General features: G+C 39.5%; 1 protein-coding gene across 3 annotated transcripts in view; it reads right to left on the bottom strand.

The window, feature by feature from the left end:
• The window catches only part of LOC119658275 (homeobox protein Nkx-2.1), a 121,036-nt gene that overhangs the window by 21,337 nt on the left and 85,388 nt on the right, over positions 1–14,311 (bottom strand). For all 3 annotated transcript variants that reach the window (XM_038065568.1, XM_038065567.1, XM_038065566.1), the window contains one exon: positions 9,027–9,122. In XM_038065568.1, the coding sequence (XP_037921496.1) occupies positions 9,027–9,122 (96 nt within the window). The remainder of the gene's footprint in view (positions 1–9,026; positions 9,123–14,311) is intronic.

Raw genomic sequence — 14,311 nt, forward strand, 5'->3', positions numbered from 1 at the left:
ATAAAAGATAAGACCATTCCGAGGAGCCCAATTGGCACCGTGGTGTGCCGTTTTGATACCATAAACTCCCAAAACTTTGACTGCTATTGGGAGGGAAAAAGAGCAAGCCCGTAGCGTTTACGAAAGATCCCTCGAGAACCCTCTGAGAACTCGGTCAGGATTATTTTCCTAGTATTCGCAACCTGGTGCTAGCTACAGCTGAACAATCGCAAAGAAAGTGCCTGAGGTTTCCTCCTTAATCTTCGCAACTTCAGCTATTGTAAGGTATGCCGAGTTTTGGGGGTATGACCCCCTATAGGCCAGTGCCTCGTATTGTAATATGTTACCTAGACTAGCACAAAGGTGCTTATAATCTCAGAAGTACAACCCCAACTGGAGCGCAACAATAATGAAATGCCGTAAGAAATGCCTTCAGACCAAAAGGTGAAGTAACACGCCAAAGTACGAACAACGGCCACTCGAGTATAACTTATATGCAAGTAAAAATTTACGATGGAAGGTCGGGAAAAAGTACTTCAAGTGATTTTGGCTTTGGATAAAAGATCCGCCCTATCACATGGCCCAGATTTCTGTGGGAGATAATTCGACAACAATAAATGTCGATATCCCCCAGTAACCGGAGACGAAGTTCTGAGAACAGATAAAACAGTCTCAGATAATGCTATTGGTATTGAATTCCTAACAAAGCGCTGAAACTGGCAATTAGAAAGGCACCAATTATTTTTGTACCGTTGGTTACTGTCCAGCCAAAAAAGGATCTTTTCCTACAGATTGGGTATGACAGGAGCTTGGATTGATCCTGAAGCTGGGTAAGTTTATAAGTAAGTCAACATCCTGCAGACCTATCTGTCTTCTGAATGCAATAAGCAAAGTTCTCGAGTCGATAGTAGAGACCACAATAATTGGTAGCTGTTATTTATCAAATCAATAGTTTGGCCAGCCAGTTTGATGCGACTAAAGTGGATTATGATCTAACCAGGAAATCTTTGACGAAAAGAAAACTAGTAACTGCTGACAACAAAAAACGCGTTCAACGAAGCGCCCATCGGAGCACAGGCACTCCACCACATTTAATAATAATAATCGTTGGCGCAACAATCCATATTGGATCAGGGCCTTGAAGTGTGTTAGAGCACTTCATTCAAGACCGTAACGGTACACTAGGAGGCAATGTGATCAGCATTGCGCTCGCCCGAGATTATTACCCTGATTTGACTCAGGTACTCATTCACAGCTGAATCGACTGGTATCCGACGTCAAATCACGATGCAAATTCCACTGCCACCAGTGAGATTTGAACCGCGACCTTCCGTATGACGGCCTAGTGCTCTAACCACTGAGCTATGTGGACACCGGACGGCTCCATCACATATAGAATATATCAAATATAATCCTCTATTCCTTCCAGCAGCGAAAGCTGCTCTATCATCGAAAGGAAGAGTCAAAGACTTACAATATAACACTAGATGTTGCACAAAGGTTCGTTTTCAGCCCTCTGCCACGGAGCGTAATGTATGATGTTTTCCTACGGCTCCACTGTGATTGCAGTAGATATTTCAACCGATGAGACAAGAGGCTTGTAACTGACGAAATGAGTTCATTGGCCACGCGGCAAACAGCAACCGAGGAATGGCCGGTGGACACACAAACTTATCCAAAACATAAGCAGAAGAATTTCGGGGTTCTAGCCCAGAAGAGAGCGGTCAATGGACCAGAAAAGGGGAAAGAAAATTTCTTTCCATTTGGTTCGGTTCGCCATCAAGAGGATGACATACTCAGGCCTCCCTCATATTCTTATAAAAATGTTGACCGCATGAATCCATGGCGAGGCAAGCTATGATTTAACTCAGTTCTTGGATACGGTGGGTGCAGCAACCTATTCTACAAATTTGGTTTGGATGAATCGCTTGATTGTCCTACGTGTAAGGGGGAAGCCGCGCATGCAGAGCATATTTCCTTCAAGTGCTCAAGATTTGAAAGCTCAAGGAGAAACCTTGAAACTGAGCTAGATACTCGTTTAACGATCGAAAATGCTGAGTTCGGATGTAGCGTGGACCACGGTAGTTGCAACGATGAAATTTGAAAAACAGAAGCCCACAGCTCTAACAAATGCCTCCCGCGAGGCTTTCAAATCACCATCCAGCGTACCAAACCACCATTACTTCAGCCGGTTTTTTGGTCGCTTCCCATCGACTTCTATGTTCAGACTAATTTTGGCAAGTGAATTCCGCCCCCCCATCTGTCTGTCTCTTCCACCGAATCGATGTTACTAAGATTTTGTTTTACTCAAAACTTTAAAAACCCCTTTAGGAATACAGACTAAATGCGGACATACCCTCCGTAATCTAATTAACACCATCTTTAAGTACATTCCCTCCGAGAGAATCTTTTAAAGATGATTTTGAAGTCTAAGAAATAGAAAAGGAAAAAGTCAAAATTAAAACGTATGAACTCAAATTCTGGGAAAAGCCCGTCTTTAAATAATAATTTATAGACATCAAAGGTGATCCTAACAGCAGTTATTTACGAGGTAATACTCGCGAAAGATAAGAATTAGATAATTGAGTTAGGCGCGCAAGCAATAAGACAGAATATCAGATATGTACCAATATTTGATGAATAATGAAATAATTATATTAAAATATTCTTAGAGGAGCTTAATAAACTATATTTAGCTTACGAATTTATTCATAGCAGATGTAAGTGAGCAAAATGCAAATTGCGCGACATATTGACACTAAGCCGAAATCGGTTTTCAAAAATCAGCGACGGTTCAAGTGGCTTTTCCCTTCCGGAAGTTCAATTCGCATTGAATCAAAAAGTCTACATATTTGTATACGGTCATGTGTAGTATGTATATTCGTACGCATGCGTATATGTGTACCGCGCTCCATTGAAATAGTTTTTAAATATACTTGGCAATGATAAAAAAATAAATATTAATAGCCCTACGCCTTTAACCGTCCTCTAAGCTAACATATAATGCAGCCAGCGAAACTTAAAGACCTTTTCATAACGGAATCGCACAGCAGATGTTGAAGGATGGAAGCCACTTGAGATCATTGTTTTGGCACATTACCCTATCCCAACTTTCAAGTATTTTTATTGCAATCTTCAGTTGGAACACGATTTTTTGACATCAGCTCGCCTGTCCTGTACCAATAAGAAATGCAGTATCAGAAACCGAAATTTATATTTGTAAATCGGATATTTCAACAAAACGGAGTATGGATATGAGCCGTGCCGCCATTCTAGAAATCTACAGAATAGGGGTGAGGAACCTTTTGTTGAAAAAGGTCGAATGTTTTCATAGCTTCTATGGTTAAATATTTCAAGGGATGTTCAATGATCGGCTTTTTTGGGACATTCAAAAACAGGATTGATGGCAAGGAATCAATGGCAGCTCCTCCAGAATGTTTCTGATTATCCGCAACGATGTCGGTTCGCAGCCTATAGGTTCCAAAACGCTGATGGAGAATGATGACATATAACGTAGGAAAACAACATATGGCCACATAAGCAAAGTCGAGCGACTGACGCTACGGGTTCCATTTATCTGGCCGACTGGAGTAGTCTGAGATACCGCCGCTCGTATTCAACGTCCAATCAATTTATTTATTTAATTCATGTTCCACTTAATTTACTGCTTCAAATATGACACAACATCCGATTGAATCAGTGGTTGCTGTCTACTCGAGGACTTTTGTTGGGCACTTGCAGAAAATGGACACACGACTACGACGACAGAGCCGATTCGAATATCTTCTCAATGAGAACTTCCAGTTATTTTTACCCGTAAACATGATTTTTTCACCTATCCATGATTGACATCGAATATCACTTGGCATTCACCTGAAATTATTTTCAATTTAATCGTCTACGATTACGCAAACTATCTTCTGAAAAAATCGAAATCACTCCCAAAATAAAGAACCGAGCGGGACGGTACATAAAAGATTCCGGACACTGCGTACAACATACCGATCTTGGTGATAGTCACCGAAAATGATATGGAGAGAATGGTGACGGCGGCGATAGCGACAACACAGTGGTGGAAGCTCCTCTTCGCAGTCATCCCTCCATTCCCAGGCGACTACTTGACTAATAATTTGCTCGTCGAGGTGCTTCTTGATAGCACTTGAAAATTTGTCAAGTGAATGAAGTCGACGCGGCAGGCCATATTCCACTCATCTGATCACTTCTTCTAATCAATTTCAAATTCAAATTAATTTTTTTTTTCGATAGAAACTTTCGAATTTTGAAAGGTAGTTGTGATGCAGCATGAAATTCAAGAGATTCCTTCAATGTCAAGTTGTCGATTGGAATGCCATTAGTTTTTGCAGAAAATTGCAATAAATCGTTGTTATGTAAATAGTTGAAGTTTCAGACAGAGCTGATGATGTGTAAACAATTCTGAATTCCTTCATATACTCGGAGTATGTGCGCCTTTAGTCCACGGAAAGTTGCATTTCATGGAGGTTTTGCTATTGTTTATAGCATTTTCTTTTCATGATTACACCTTCAATCCGAGAAACCACGGAAATGACACATTGAATGTAAATTTTCGGACGCATGTCTCACGTTGTATAACTTTACTTCTAGATATTACAGAAGTGATTGATGATAGTTATGTAATTTTCATTACATTCCCACATTGGGCGCCAAATATCTAAAGTGGGTGTATGTAACTTATCCTTTGCTGGTGAACACTTGTAATAAGAAGGAAAAGGAAGGACCCCAAGAAAGCGAAAGCTGAACCTGATCGCGAAACTTTTTACCACAAATAATAACTTAAATCAAACTGAATCAACTGTGCCAATTGTGTGGGGTTCATTTCTCAAAAAATTGTGTGGATTATTTAAAAGAACAGACAAATGAGACGGGACGCAGAAAGGAAATTTAACTAATTTTTCAGCGAAAATTAATTTAGTTTTTATCTAAGGATCCTTCAATCCCCATCCAAGTACTTTTTATTGGAACTGGTTCAATGCGCAATCTGTTGCTCTTTTGTTCAAAACATTTTTTAATCTGTTTTCTGTGATACCCCTCAATTCAATTTCCATTTTTTTCCGTTCAGGTCGATTCGCGATCATCTAAGCGGTTTGCCTCTTCGTGATCCAGGGTATTATTTTGGTAGAAAAACCAAACCATCAAATTCATTGAGGTGTCTATCTAACTGACTATACCCTATACAATAAACTCTATATGGGCCATCCCTCACACATTGAAAAAAGAGAAACCAGCATTGTTTTGAGGTGAAATTTCACTAGGTGCACTATTCAAGGACAATGTAATCAATTCAGAGCCTTTCACTGACTTGATTGCTGTTTATACCTGGGTCGCAAAAGTAGTACAATAATTCAAACATCTCGTAAAAATCTTCAAGTTCACTCCAGATAGTTCCAGAACAACATCTACAGTCCCTGTTATCAACTTTGACGATTTCCTGAACCTTTTATATATTTTTGTCGCAAGAGATCCAATGTCATCGGCATTAAATCTTTTTTAAGATAGGAAACTAATTAAACACTTATGTTTTTTCAAAAGAGTTAGTTTTGTAAGCCATTGATAACACCTCAGGACTATTCGGGATATTTTTTTTAACGGAGAGCAAAACCTTATGGCTGTCTGTTCGTCGCGAGAATCAAAAATGGTGATATAGGAAAACCAAACCAAACCACCAACTAGTAAATCCATAGATACCCAGCTAGAAGAAAGTCCCGGATGAGGTAGGGTCAGCTTCCAGAACAATTAGATGTGAACTTATGGTATATCGTATATCGTGGTATATCGGTTAACTTCTCGGCCAATTCATTGTCCCATTGCTAAAAATTCAGTGTGCATAAAACAGGATCAGACAGAGGAACTTCTTGATTTAGAAATGTAAATCCAACAAAGTAATGCACATTTTATTTTTCCAACATGAAGTCACCATGGTCAATAACCAGGTCAATAACCCAGTAACCAGGGTACGGCCTAGGTATGGCGCAATAAAGAACCTCAGATAACTAGGATTTGCAACGCAATCCGATATCCCGAGGAGCTGCCTGGCATCTTGACTTACGTCATGTCTCCATCTAAGGCAGGATCTAAGATGTTGTTCCTAGAGGGTCTTTCCCTACAGACTTTCCAGGATTGATCTTGCTCACTTATATGGATTAGGTGGCCCAACCACCGCAGTCGCATTTGTTTGTTGTGTATGCTACGAAATCGTTAATCCTCTAACAGGGACTCTTCGGATTATTTTAGTCTCGAACACGGCGGCTACGAGCTTGCGATATTGTTCGCTAAGTACTAAGGTCATACATACATGACGACTGGTGAGGTTATTGTCGTATACAATAGAAACTCTGATGAGACGGTCGAGCTGAACAGTTTTTGAAAATAGTTGCTATCGGTTGTGATATTCGACATGAGATAGGGGAAATTTTCAACGGTTTCAAAGTGTTAACCTCCACACCAGGATCAAATATAGCATTTAGAGTCTCATAGTTTATTTATTTTATTTTATTTGCACAGCCTTTCTTGATAATAATGCATCCTAGAACGACCATTGTGTTGATTTACTGGTTATTGTATACCAATAAACTCTTTCAAACTTATAACCGAGAGAAACTTTATTATATTATCTACTTCCAAGTGTTTTAACCTGACATCGGGTATTAACTATTCTTCCCAGAACATGTGTGGAGGCTTCTTCACTCTCCTCACAGAAGCTTCAGGCAGTGTTCCCTAATCTCCCCAGGTGATAATTTAGCCATCAGTGGCCAGTGGGTATTCCCACTGTGATCACAGTCATTTTTTGGTGACGTTTAAACGATCTTTCGCTTGGGTTCTTATCCATCCATGAGCACCCTGGACTGCTCCACTTCTGATAAGTATGCCCAGTAAAGTTCCCTTTGCCTTTAGAAAGGGACGAAGACGACTTACGGGTTCATACCAGGGCAGAGGCAACTCATCAGACGCTGCTCACGTCTGTCCTGGGTCTTCGGTCACGCTGAAGCGCTTAGCAGCTGTTATACGCTCGTCTTGATAATTCACAAAACACACCATGGGTGCGAATTATACCGAACGTAAATCTGTCCACATTTCATACCAAAGCTTGGTCGAAACTAAACGTTAATGTTGAGAAGTTCGAGAAAAGGATTGAAATTCGCGGTCACTAGTTTAGTCGAGGAAACGACCTACAATATAATATTGACAATTTAGAGAAAAAAGAAAATTCATGATCATTTCTTTAGAGGAAAGAAGACCTAGAAAATGGTGTATGGACCGTACTGTACCAGCTTGAATCCCTAAACAAAAATTCCCTTAGTCGTTCCTCTTCATTTTTCGAAGGAACCCAGAGTATCCATACCTTATTGAGTGAGGATCTGCTCCCTCTACCGTAACGGATTCGAGAGTGTATCAGGTAATCAGATGCTGATTTAAGCCATATGTCAATGCCACGCTCTCTCAATTTACGCAGTTGCTCCAGCGTGTTTCAAACTGCTTATCAAAATATGTTTTCAACTTATCCCTTGATATCAGTAATTCTGGATGCCGCCTAGAAAAATATCAATTTTCCTTCGATTTAGGCAGCTCTTCGTCTCTATGGTACTCCTGGACATTGTCAATCAATTTATAGCGTTGGTAAAGCTCGAAAATTTCGTTGAAAACTTTCCCGCATATCAATGGCTATTGCCTGCAGCTTTATAAGTATTATTATTCTTTAAGTGAGCTAGGACCCTAAGACGAACTTTGTATACATGGAATTTGAAATAGATCTATAAAAGAAGGAATCTAAATTAGCCGACTATGCTAGTCACTGCACATCTACCTTCAAGGAGATGGGAGCCATTGAGAAGCGTCATGTAATATCTGTTCGAGAAAAGCTTACGTCCAAAATTCACCGAAACCAACGATTATACGTGATGGTGTGATCAATACGTATGACAGCTTGAATTTCACATTAGGTAGCCAAAGGATTGACTGAGCGTAAAAAAAAAATAGATTACTTTTTAGTCTCTCGGCCCTTCCTCCGCCCCCAAAAAATTAAAATATTTACGGAAAATAATACCTGGTGATAAAATCTTGGTGCAGTATTGTATGCCTGAAACGGAGCGGTGGCGTAGTAAGTGGCGACACTCCGATTGCTCTTAATAAGAATACGAAAAGACATAATTTCAAAAGAAATAATGGCAGCTTTCTTCTTGAAGTGAAAAGCCACATATATTGGTTGATTGTTTAGAACAACAAGCAAATCATCAATGGAGATCGCTATTTGAAGATTGAATGTCTTCAGATTTCAATCTGCAGTCTCATTAAAAAATGCGTATGTCTATAACAACGGGCAACTTTATGATACGAAGAAGACAGCCCGAAATAATTCCAGTGGGAAATGGTGGTACACGGATGATGATACGATACTAGTACGGAATGGTGACACGGCGGATCAACAAAGGAATGACTTTCCCCCAAATTCTGGAGAAGGTCAAACTGATCATCCTGGCCGAAGAGGCTTCCCACAGTCCCTTATACACGGTAGTTGACTGGTGGAAAGATTCTGTTGCGATTCTCCACCCCGAACTAATTTTAGTCAACCGGTTGGGAAGTGCCGTCCCCACGTACTCAAGGAGGACGATCAGACCCGAGTCTGCAAGCATAGGTCCCGGACGAATTCATGCAAGACCTATCGCAATAACCATAATGTGGAATGACATGCGCCTCCATCACCCTTTCCTTCCTACCTGTCTAACTGCAACGCATTGACAAATTAGCTAATAGGGCAAAGAATAGGCTTGTCTCTTTTCTTTTTGCCTTTATATTATAAAATGAGAATTTTAGTTGTTTATGTTAATCCAACTCTTAATTACTCAGCTATACATGACATCACCAATTAGGTAATTCTACATTTTGCTATCCATCTTGAATTTGTGGTGGCACATTCTCTGAAACTGGCTCACTTACTCGAAGAAGGATTACATCACACAGAAACTACTTCCTTTCTTGTTACTTCACACACTCTATAGTTGTTTCCAACATACCTGCGTAGGTGTTAGGTGTATTAAACTTGCTAAATGTTCTCGTTCAGGTGCTGATAAATATCGTTGTTGCTTAAATCTTCGCTCCAGTTCATATACCTGAAATGTAAAAATAAAATTCAATATTTGGATTAAATTCACATTTAAATTAATTTTTATCTTGTATGAAACTCAGCGACATGTTATGGAGTAAAATAAGTATGTCTGCATTTTTGTTGTCCTAAGACTATTGTTTATTTCGAAAAATAAATAAGATCCCATGGAGGAAATAATATCTGTTTAGTGAGAAGGATACTACATTTTCATACGAGAAACACTCTCTTCTTAGCGCATTGATATTGATGCATGTTGCATGTATTCAACGGATACGTCAGGCATATCCACCCACAATACTCCATTATAAAATATTAGAGTTTCAACTTCGCTTGCCGGGACAATTACGATTCAATTTTCAGTTTCATTACAATGCCATCTTGTAAACAATTTCCTGAGTGTGTGGGTTCGGTTTCATCTTCATCCATCTTTTAGCACACGATCTTTTCAATATGAATATGATGCAATAGTTAACTGTGATCCGTCCGAGCCTCCAACGCTGGACAACCTGACAATGACGACCATGTCGGCAACATGGCACGGCACCATACATTCCATGCCAGCCTATAGTTCGCGGGACGAAACAGAGGTTTCATATTTGACCATCGGTCAAGTGTTTAATTTGTTGTCATATTTGTGTGCTCTCGTGATGGCGAGTGTGCAATCAAGGGGCCGCAACTCATAGCACATATGATATGTCGAATGTATACCCATGCAATATATGCAACTAACTAATGTATGTTGCATACGTGCAATACCGTCTAGGCACATTCATAAAGATACTATTTGCCCCCGCGTAATGCAATGATACGCTCTGTGCCATGTTTGTCTACTAATGGCGGGCGCAAAGCAGCGTAATCATTTGCAGCAATAATGCAACAAAGATCGTCCATAAATGAAATGGCCACGGTCGAGTGCACTTTGCAAAATATTGAAATTCCTTTCTCAAATAATGGAATTTCAAATAAATGGATAGATAATAATGGCACTTTGATAGAAATGAATTGTAAATCTTGGGATAATCACGGGATTGAGTGGCTAAGGTCAAAGTACACAATGAAACATGAATTCTAGCCTTTTCAATCCACCGTCGCTTTAAAAAGAGTTAACTAAGCAGCAACTGATACTCACACATATTAATTTTCATGAAATTTCAATTCCATTAAAATCATAACGACCGAATTCATCATTCCATCCATTTAATTACATAGCAAAAACCACGAATGACTTAAATTTCAAACACGCTTTTAATACATATAAAATTCAGTACACAAAATGAGTAAAAGTCAACAATAAATAAAGTTACCCCCAGACGAGTCCCAAAAGGATATTAAACGACCTTTTCCCGGAAGAGGAGTGGGAGAGGATTAAGCGACATCGCGAAGTGAAGCAAATATTTACGAAGAACATTTTCAATGGGGGTGGATTTATCCTGAATTTTGTTTACAATTCGTTTCAAATTTTATTTCCCTTGCTCCTCACGGCCATGCTGTATAGTATCTACAGTCGAATTTTCATTGCTATTAGAACATGCGCAAGATTTTTTCGCCGTGTATCATTTTTTTCCTAGTGATGGTTGCTACTGTTCTTCCCTGAATACATATTGAATGTTTACATTATGTTCCAATTCACTTTAAAATGGAATCTAATTTGTTTTAGAAACGATCAAAGATTATGGGATAGATTTGCAAATTATGGAATAATAAAATTATGGGAGAAGAAGATTACCATTGATAATACCATCGAATTATTTTGGTAAACAACTTTTTCTTCAAATATTTAATATAAGGCTGACTGTGCCTAAAATATGACCACATCAATGTGAAGACAAGTTTTTCTCTATTTTCGGGAATATTAGTCACTAATTTGTAGCTAGAAACCAACGCCAACTAATTTTGAAAGATTAAACGATTTACAGCTTCACCCCTACCGACTCATCAAATGCTGAGGGCTTGCTTTTTGCAGGTCACCGTATGGTTCAATCTATAATAGTTAGGAGTGGTTACACTGACATCATATAGTTGAAGCTGACGCCGTCCACGAATGTTGATGGGTACGTCCGAAAATATCTATGGATTCCGTTGATTATTCTTTTAACGACATGCTAAGAATACAGTGCTTGGAAAGGCGGGATGCCTACGTTACGTTTTGCTTCAGTCTAGTTTAATTTTTTAATCAGCTGATACTGGGGTATCGAAGAACCCTCCTGACTAAGGGGACAAGGTGAACAGCTTACTTTCCTTCATATTCCATCACCTGGAATGGAAATCCTCCTTTATTGCTGCAACTTTGAGGTTTCTGTTGGATGTTTCACATACCAAGGTGCACCGCTAATATCTTAGACTGTTGAACGTGAATGCTGAACCCCAGAGTTGAGTTCCATAAGTCCTTGCTTTTGTTTTCATTTTTTTCTTCCACATCATTCGTCTAACCAGATAAAAACTGGCATATTTCGCCCTATTCTCTTAGACCTAGGAGCAGGGTTCTCACTTCAGGGTGAAAGTCGCATCAACCCTCCAATTTGCAAGCCAGTTTTCACTGCGCTCTAAATGATTTTATAGATTTTTTTTTATGCAAGTATACAGTATCCAGAAACGCTGTCTCGATGAACTTCAGCTTTGATGTTGCAATTGCGAGACCCGAAGTTTTTGTATTTCAGAGAAAGAAAAAAATGCATGCACCCGTAGTGGAAACCAGAACTGGTGACGATGAACCAGTTTGTAGCAGGGCCTGTAGGATGACACTTGGGTCGGATCCGTCCCACGTTTGAGAATTGAGAATCAATCAATTCTTAAGTCGTCCAAGCATCAGGGTAATAGGAGAAACGTACAAATGCGTTGAGTATGTGGGTCAACTGACTGATTGCGATATCCCGGAGTTCGTTCAATATTTTTCCCGTGATGAGGTCATCCCCTGAAGCTTGCCTTGGGTTCACTTGCTTTATAACCCTTCGAAGAGGTCATTTGGCTCCAGAGAAACTTCTCGTTAGCGTAACCATAGATACCTTTCCAAGTCCTTCGACAGGTAAACATCATTGTCGTTGTCTCAACTTGCGTTTTACTTCTACCAGCAGTGTACTATTTTTTGGAAGTTGGCGACACATGGACACGGGAAAGTCATTATTTCGTTGAATTTTAACAGGGCTTTGTCAATTTCATCTTTGGTTTTCAACGAACCAAACAATCTAGTGCAACAGGATTCTGACAGAGCGCTGAGGGTGACCCCAAACAAGGCCAGCAATCACACCCTTTCTTCAAACTGCCGAGGTGAAGTTCGCCTTTGTGTGGTGAAACTAAAATTTTTATTTAGACGGATTTTACAATTAAAATGTAAGAGTAATTATTTTATTCAATCGGCTCTTATAACATTCCATTGCGCATCTATCTTAAGATTTTGCCCGACTTTGGCTTTTCTATCTCTTCACATTCATCGTATGGGGTTCCTTGAAACAAAAGTGTTCGGGGCACACAGAAACATTTCATGGAGCCACACGAGTGTTCAGTTCTCTTTTTAAGGTTTTGTGTGAAACAAAACCTTATGAGAATCGATTCGGTGTCTGTTTGTCCATCTGTCCGTCTGCCTGTCACACTCGATTTATTCGGAAACGGTTAGACCGATTCTCACAAAAATTGGTAAAAGTGTGTGATCTGCTGTTCCCTTTACATACACCAAGTGGCGCCATTTTGTGTAAAGTTTAAGGGGGGCCTCGCCATACATGTGAATGGAAGATGTACATTTTTTTTTATAAGCCATGGGGTATCAAACGAAAGGACTCAATTAGTACTTTTCGAAACTTTACTATTGGGTGAAACATAAGGGAGTGAAAGCTCAAAATATGACCCATAAAAAGTGTAACAGGTCTCGTCCTCAGAACCTATCCAACCAAAAAATCTGAAAAAAATCACAGTAGTGTATCTCTACAAAATCTAGGCCTCAAAATACATCCGGTTCCGATATCTGTACAAATAAAGTTAATAAGAGTATATGATCATCCCAGAAGGACAAAAATTGGCATGGTATAATAGATAACAAATTTGGTCAAGTTTTGAGCATTCTGCAACCTGTATGACGTCAGCATCACATATCAATTCATCAATACCACAACGAAATGAGTTCTTATGAATGGGGTCGGAAAGAATTATTTTGTTTTAGTTTTTTAGTCATTTATATATGAATATCAATTACTCCAAACAGACATGTGTGTATGCAGGTATATAAACCCAGCAAGGGACTCTTTGTTGAAGATCACATGAAGGCAGCAGTTTATGGTGTTAGGCGGACGCGGACGTGCTGCTGTCCTAAAGAATGTAAATCATGTTTCGTGATTAAGATATGTGAAGAAAAGGAAGGAACGTAGTGAGGAGAATGTTAAATAAACGCCTAATTACTCAATTGGGATGGTTTTCACAGCAGAGCAGCAGAGAAACTGAAAAAAATCCTAATTATGCAGTCTAAAAGGTACTGTGACCTACCAGTAGAAGGTTGACGACGAGTTGCATATGAAATGGCAGTGATGAACAAAATACCATGCCCTCTATTATCGGACAAGAAGAAAGTGGCAAGCATTGGATTACTTTTATATTTTTTGTTTTATTTTTGAAAAAGGCACCCCAAACTCTCTCAAAGAATTTTTGAGGCTTGCAGCTTGTCTCGCACTACTTCTTTCACCAAATTGAAAGCAGATTTGCTCTTTAATAATTTGGAAATGTTGTACAAAAAACATCCAGAATTTGGTAATCGGGCAAGGGCGTTCAATTTAGATGAAACGGCCACATGAACTGTACAAAAACACGAACGAATAGTGGCTGAAAATTCATCAAGAAAGTGTGCAAAGCCACAATTGAAGAAAAAGGCACTAACGTCACCACGGTATCCATAATTTCTGCATCTGGCGCCACTATTCCTCTAGCCATTATTTTTCCACGTGTCTATTTTAAAGAGTATATGCCTCAAGGAGTATTTCCAGGCACACTTGGCTTAACCACCCGTACCGGTTGGATGACATCAGAACTACTTGTGAAAGTCATTATCATTTCATTCGCCAGATCTGTATTTCTGGAGAGAAGCATACTCTATTGATTTTTGACACCGTAGAAACCCATTTAATCCTGGGAGCTCCCTTGCTGTGCAAGGAAAGCAGCGTTTCAGTTTTGACTTCATCTTTCCATTGATAGAATAAAATACAACCAAAACTA

Source organism: Hermetia illucens, chromosome 5, assembly GCF_905115235.1.
Source record: "Hermetia illucens chromosome 5, iHerIll2.2.curated.20191125, whole genome shotgun sequence".
Classification (NCBI taxonomy): Eukaryota; Metazoa; Arthropoda; class Insecta; order Diptera; family Stratiomyidae; genus Hermetia; species Hermetia illucens.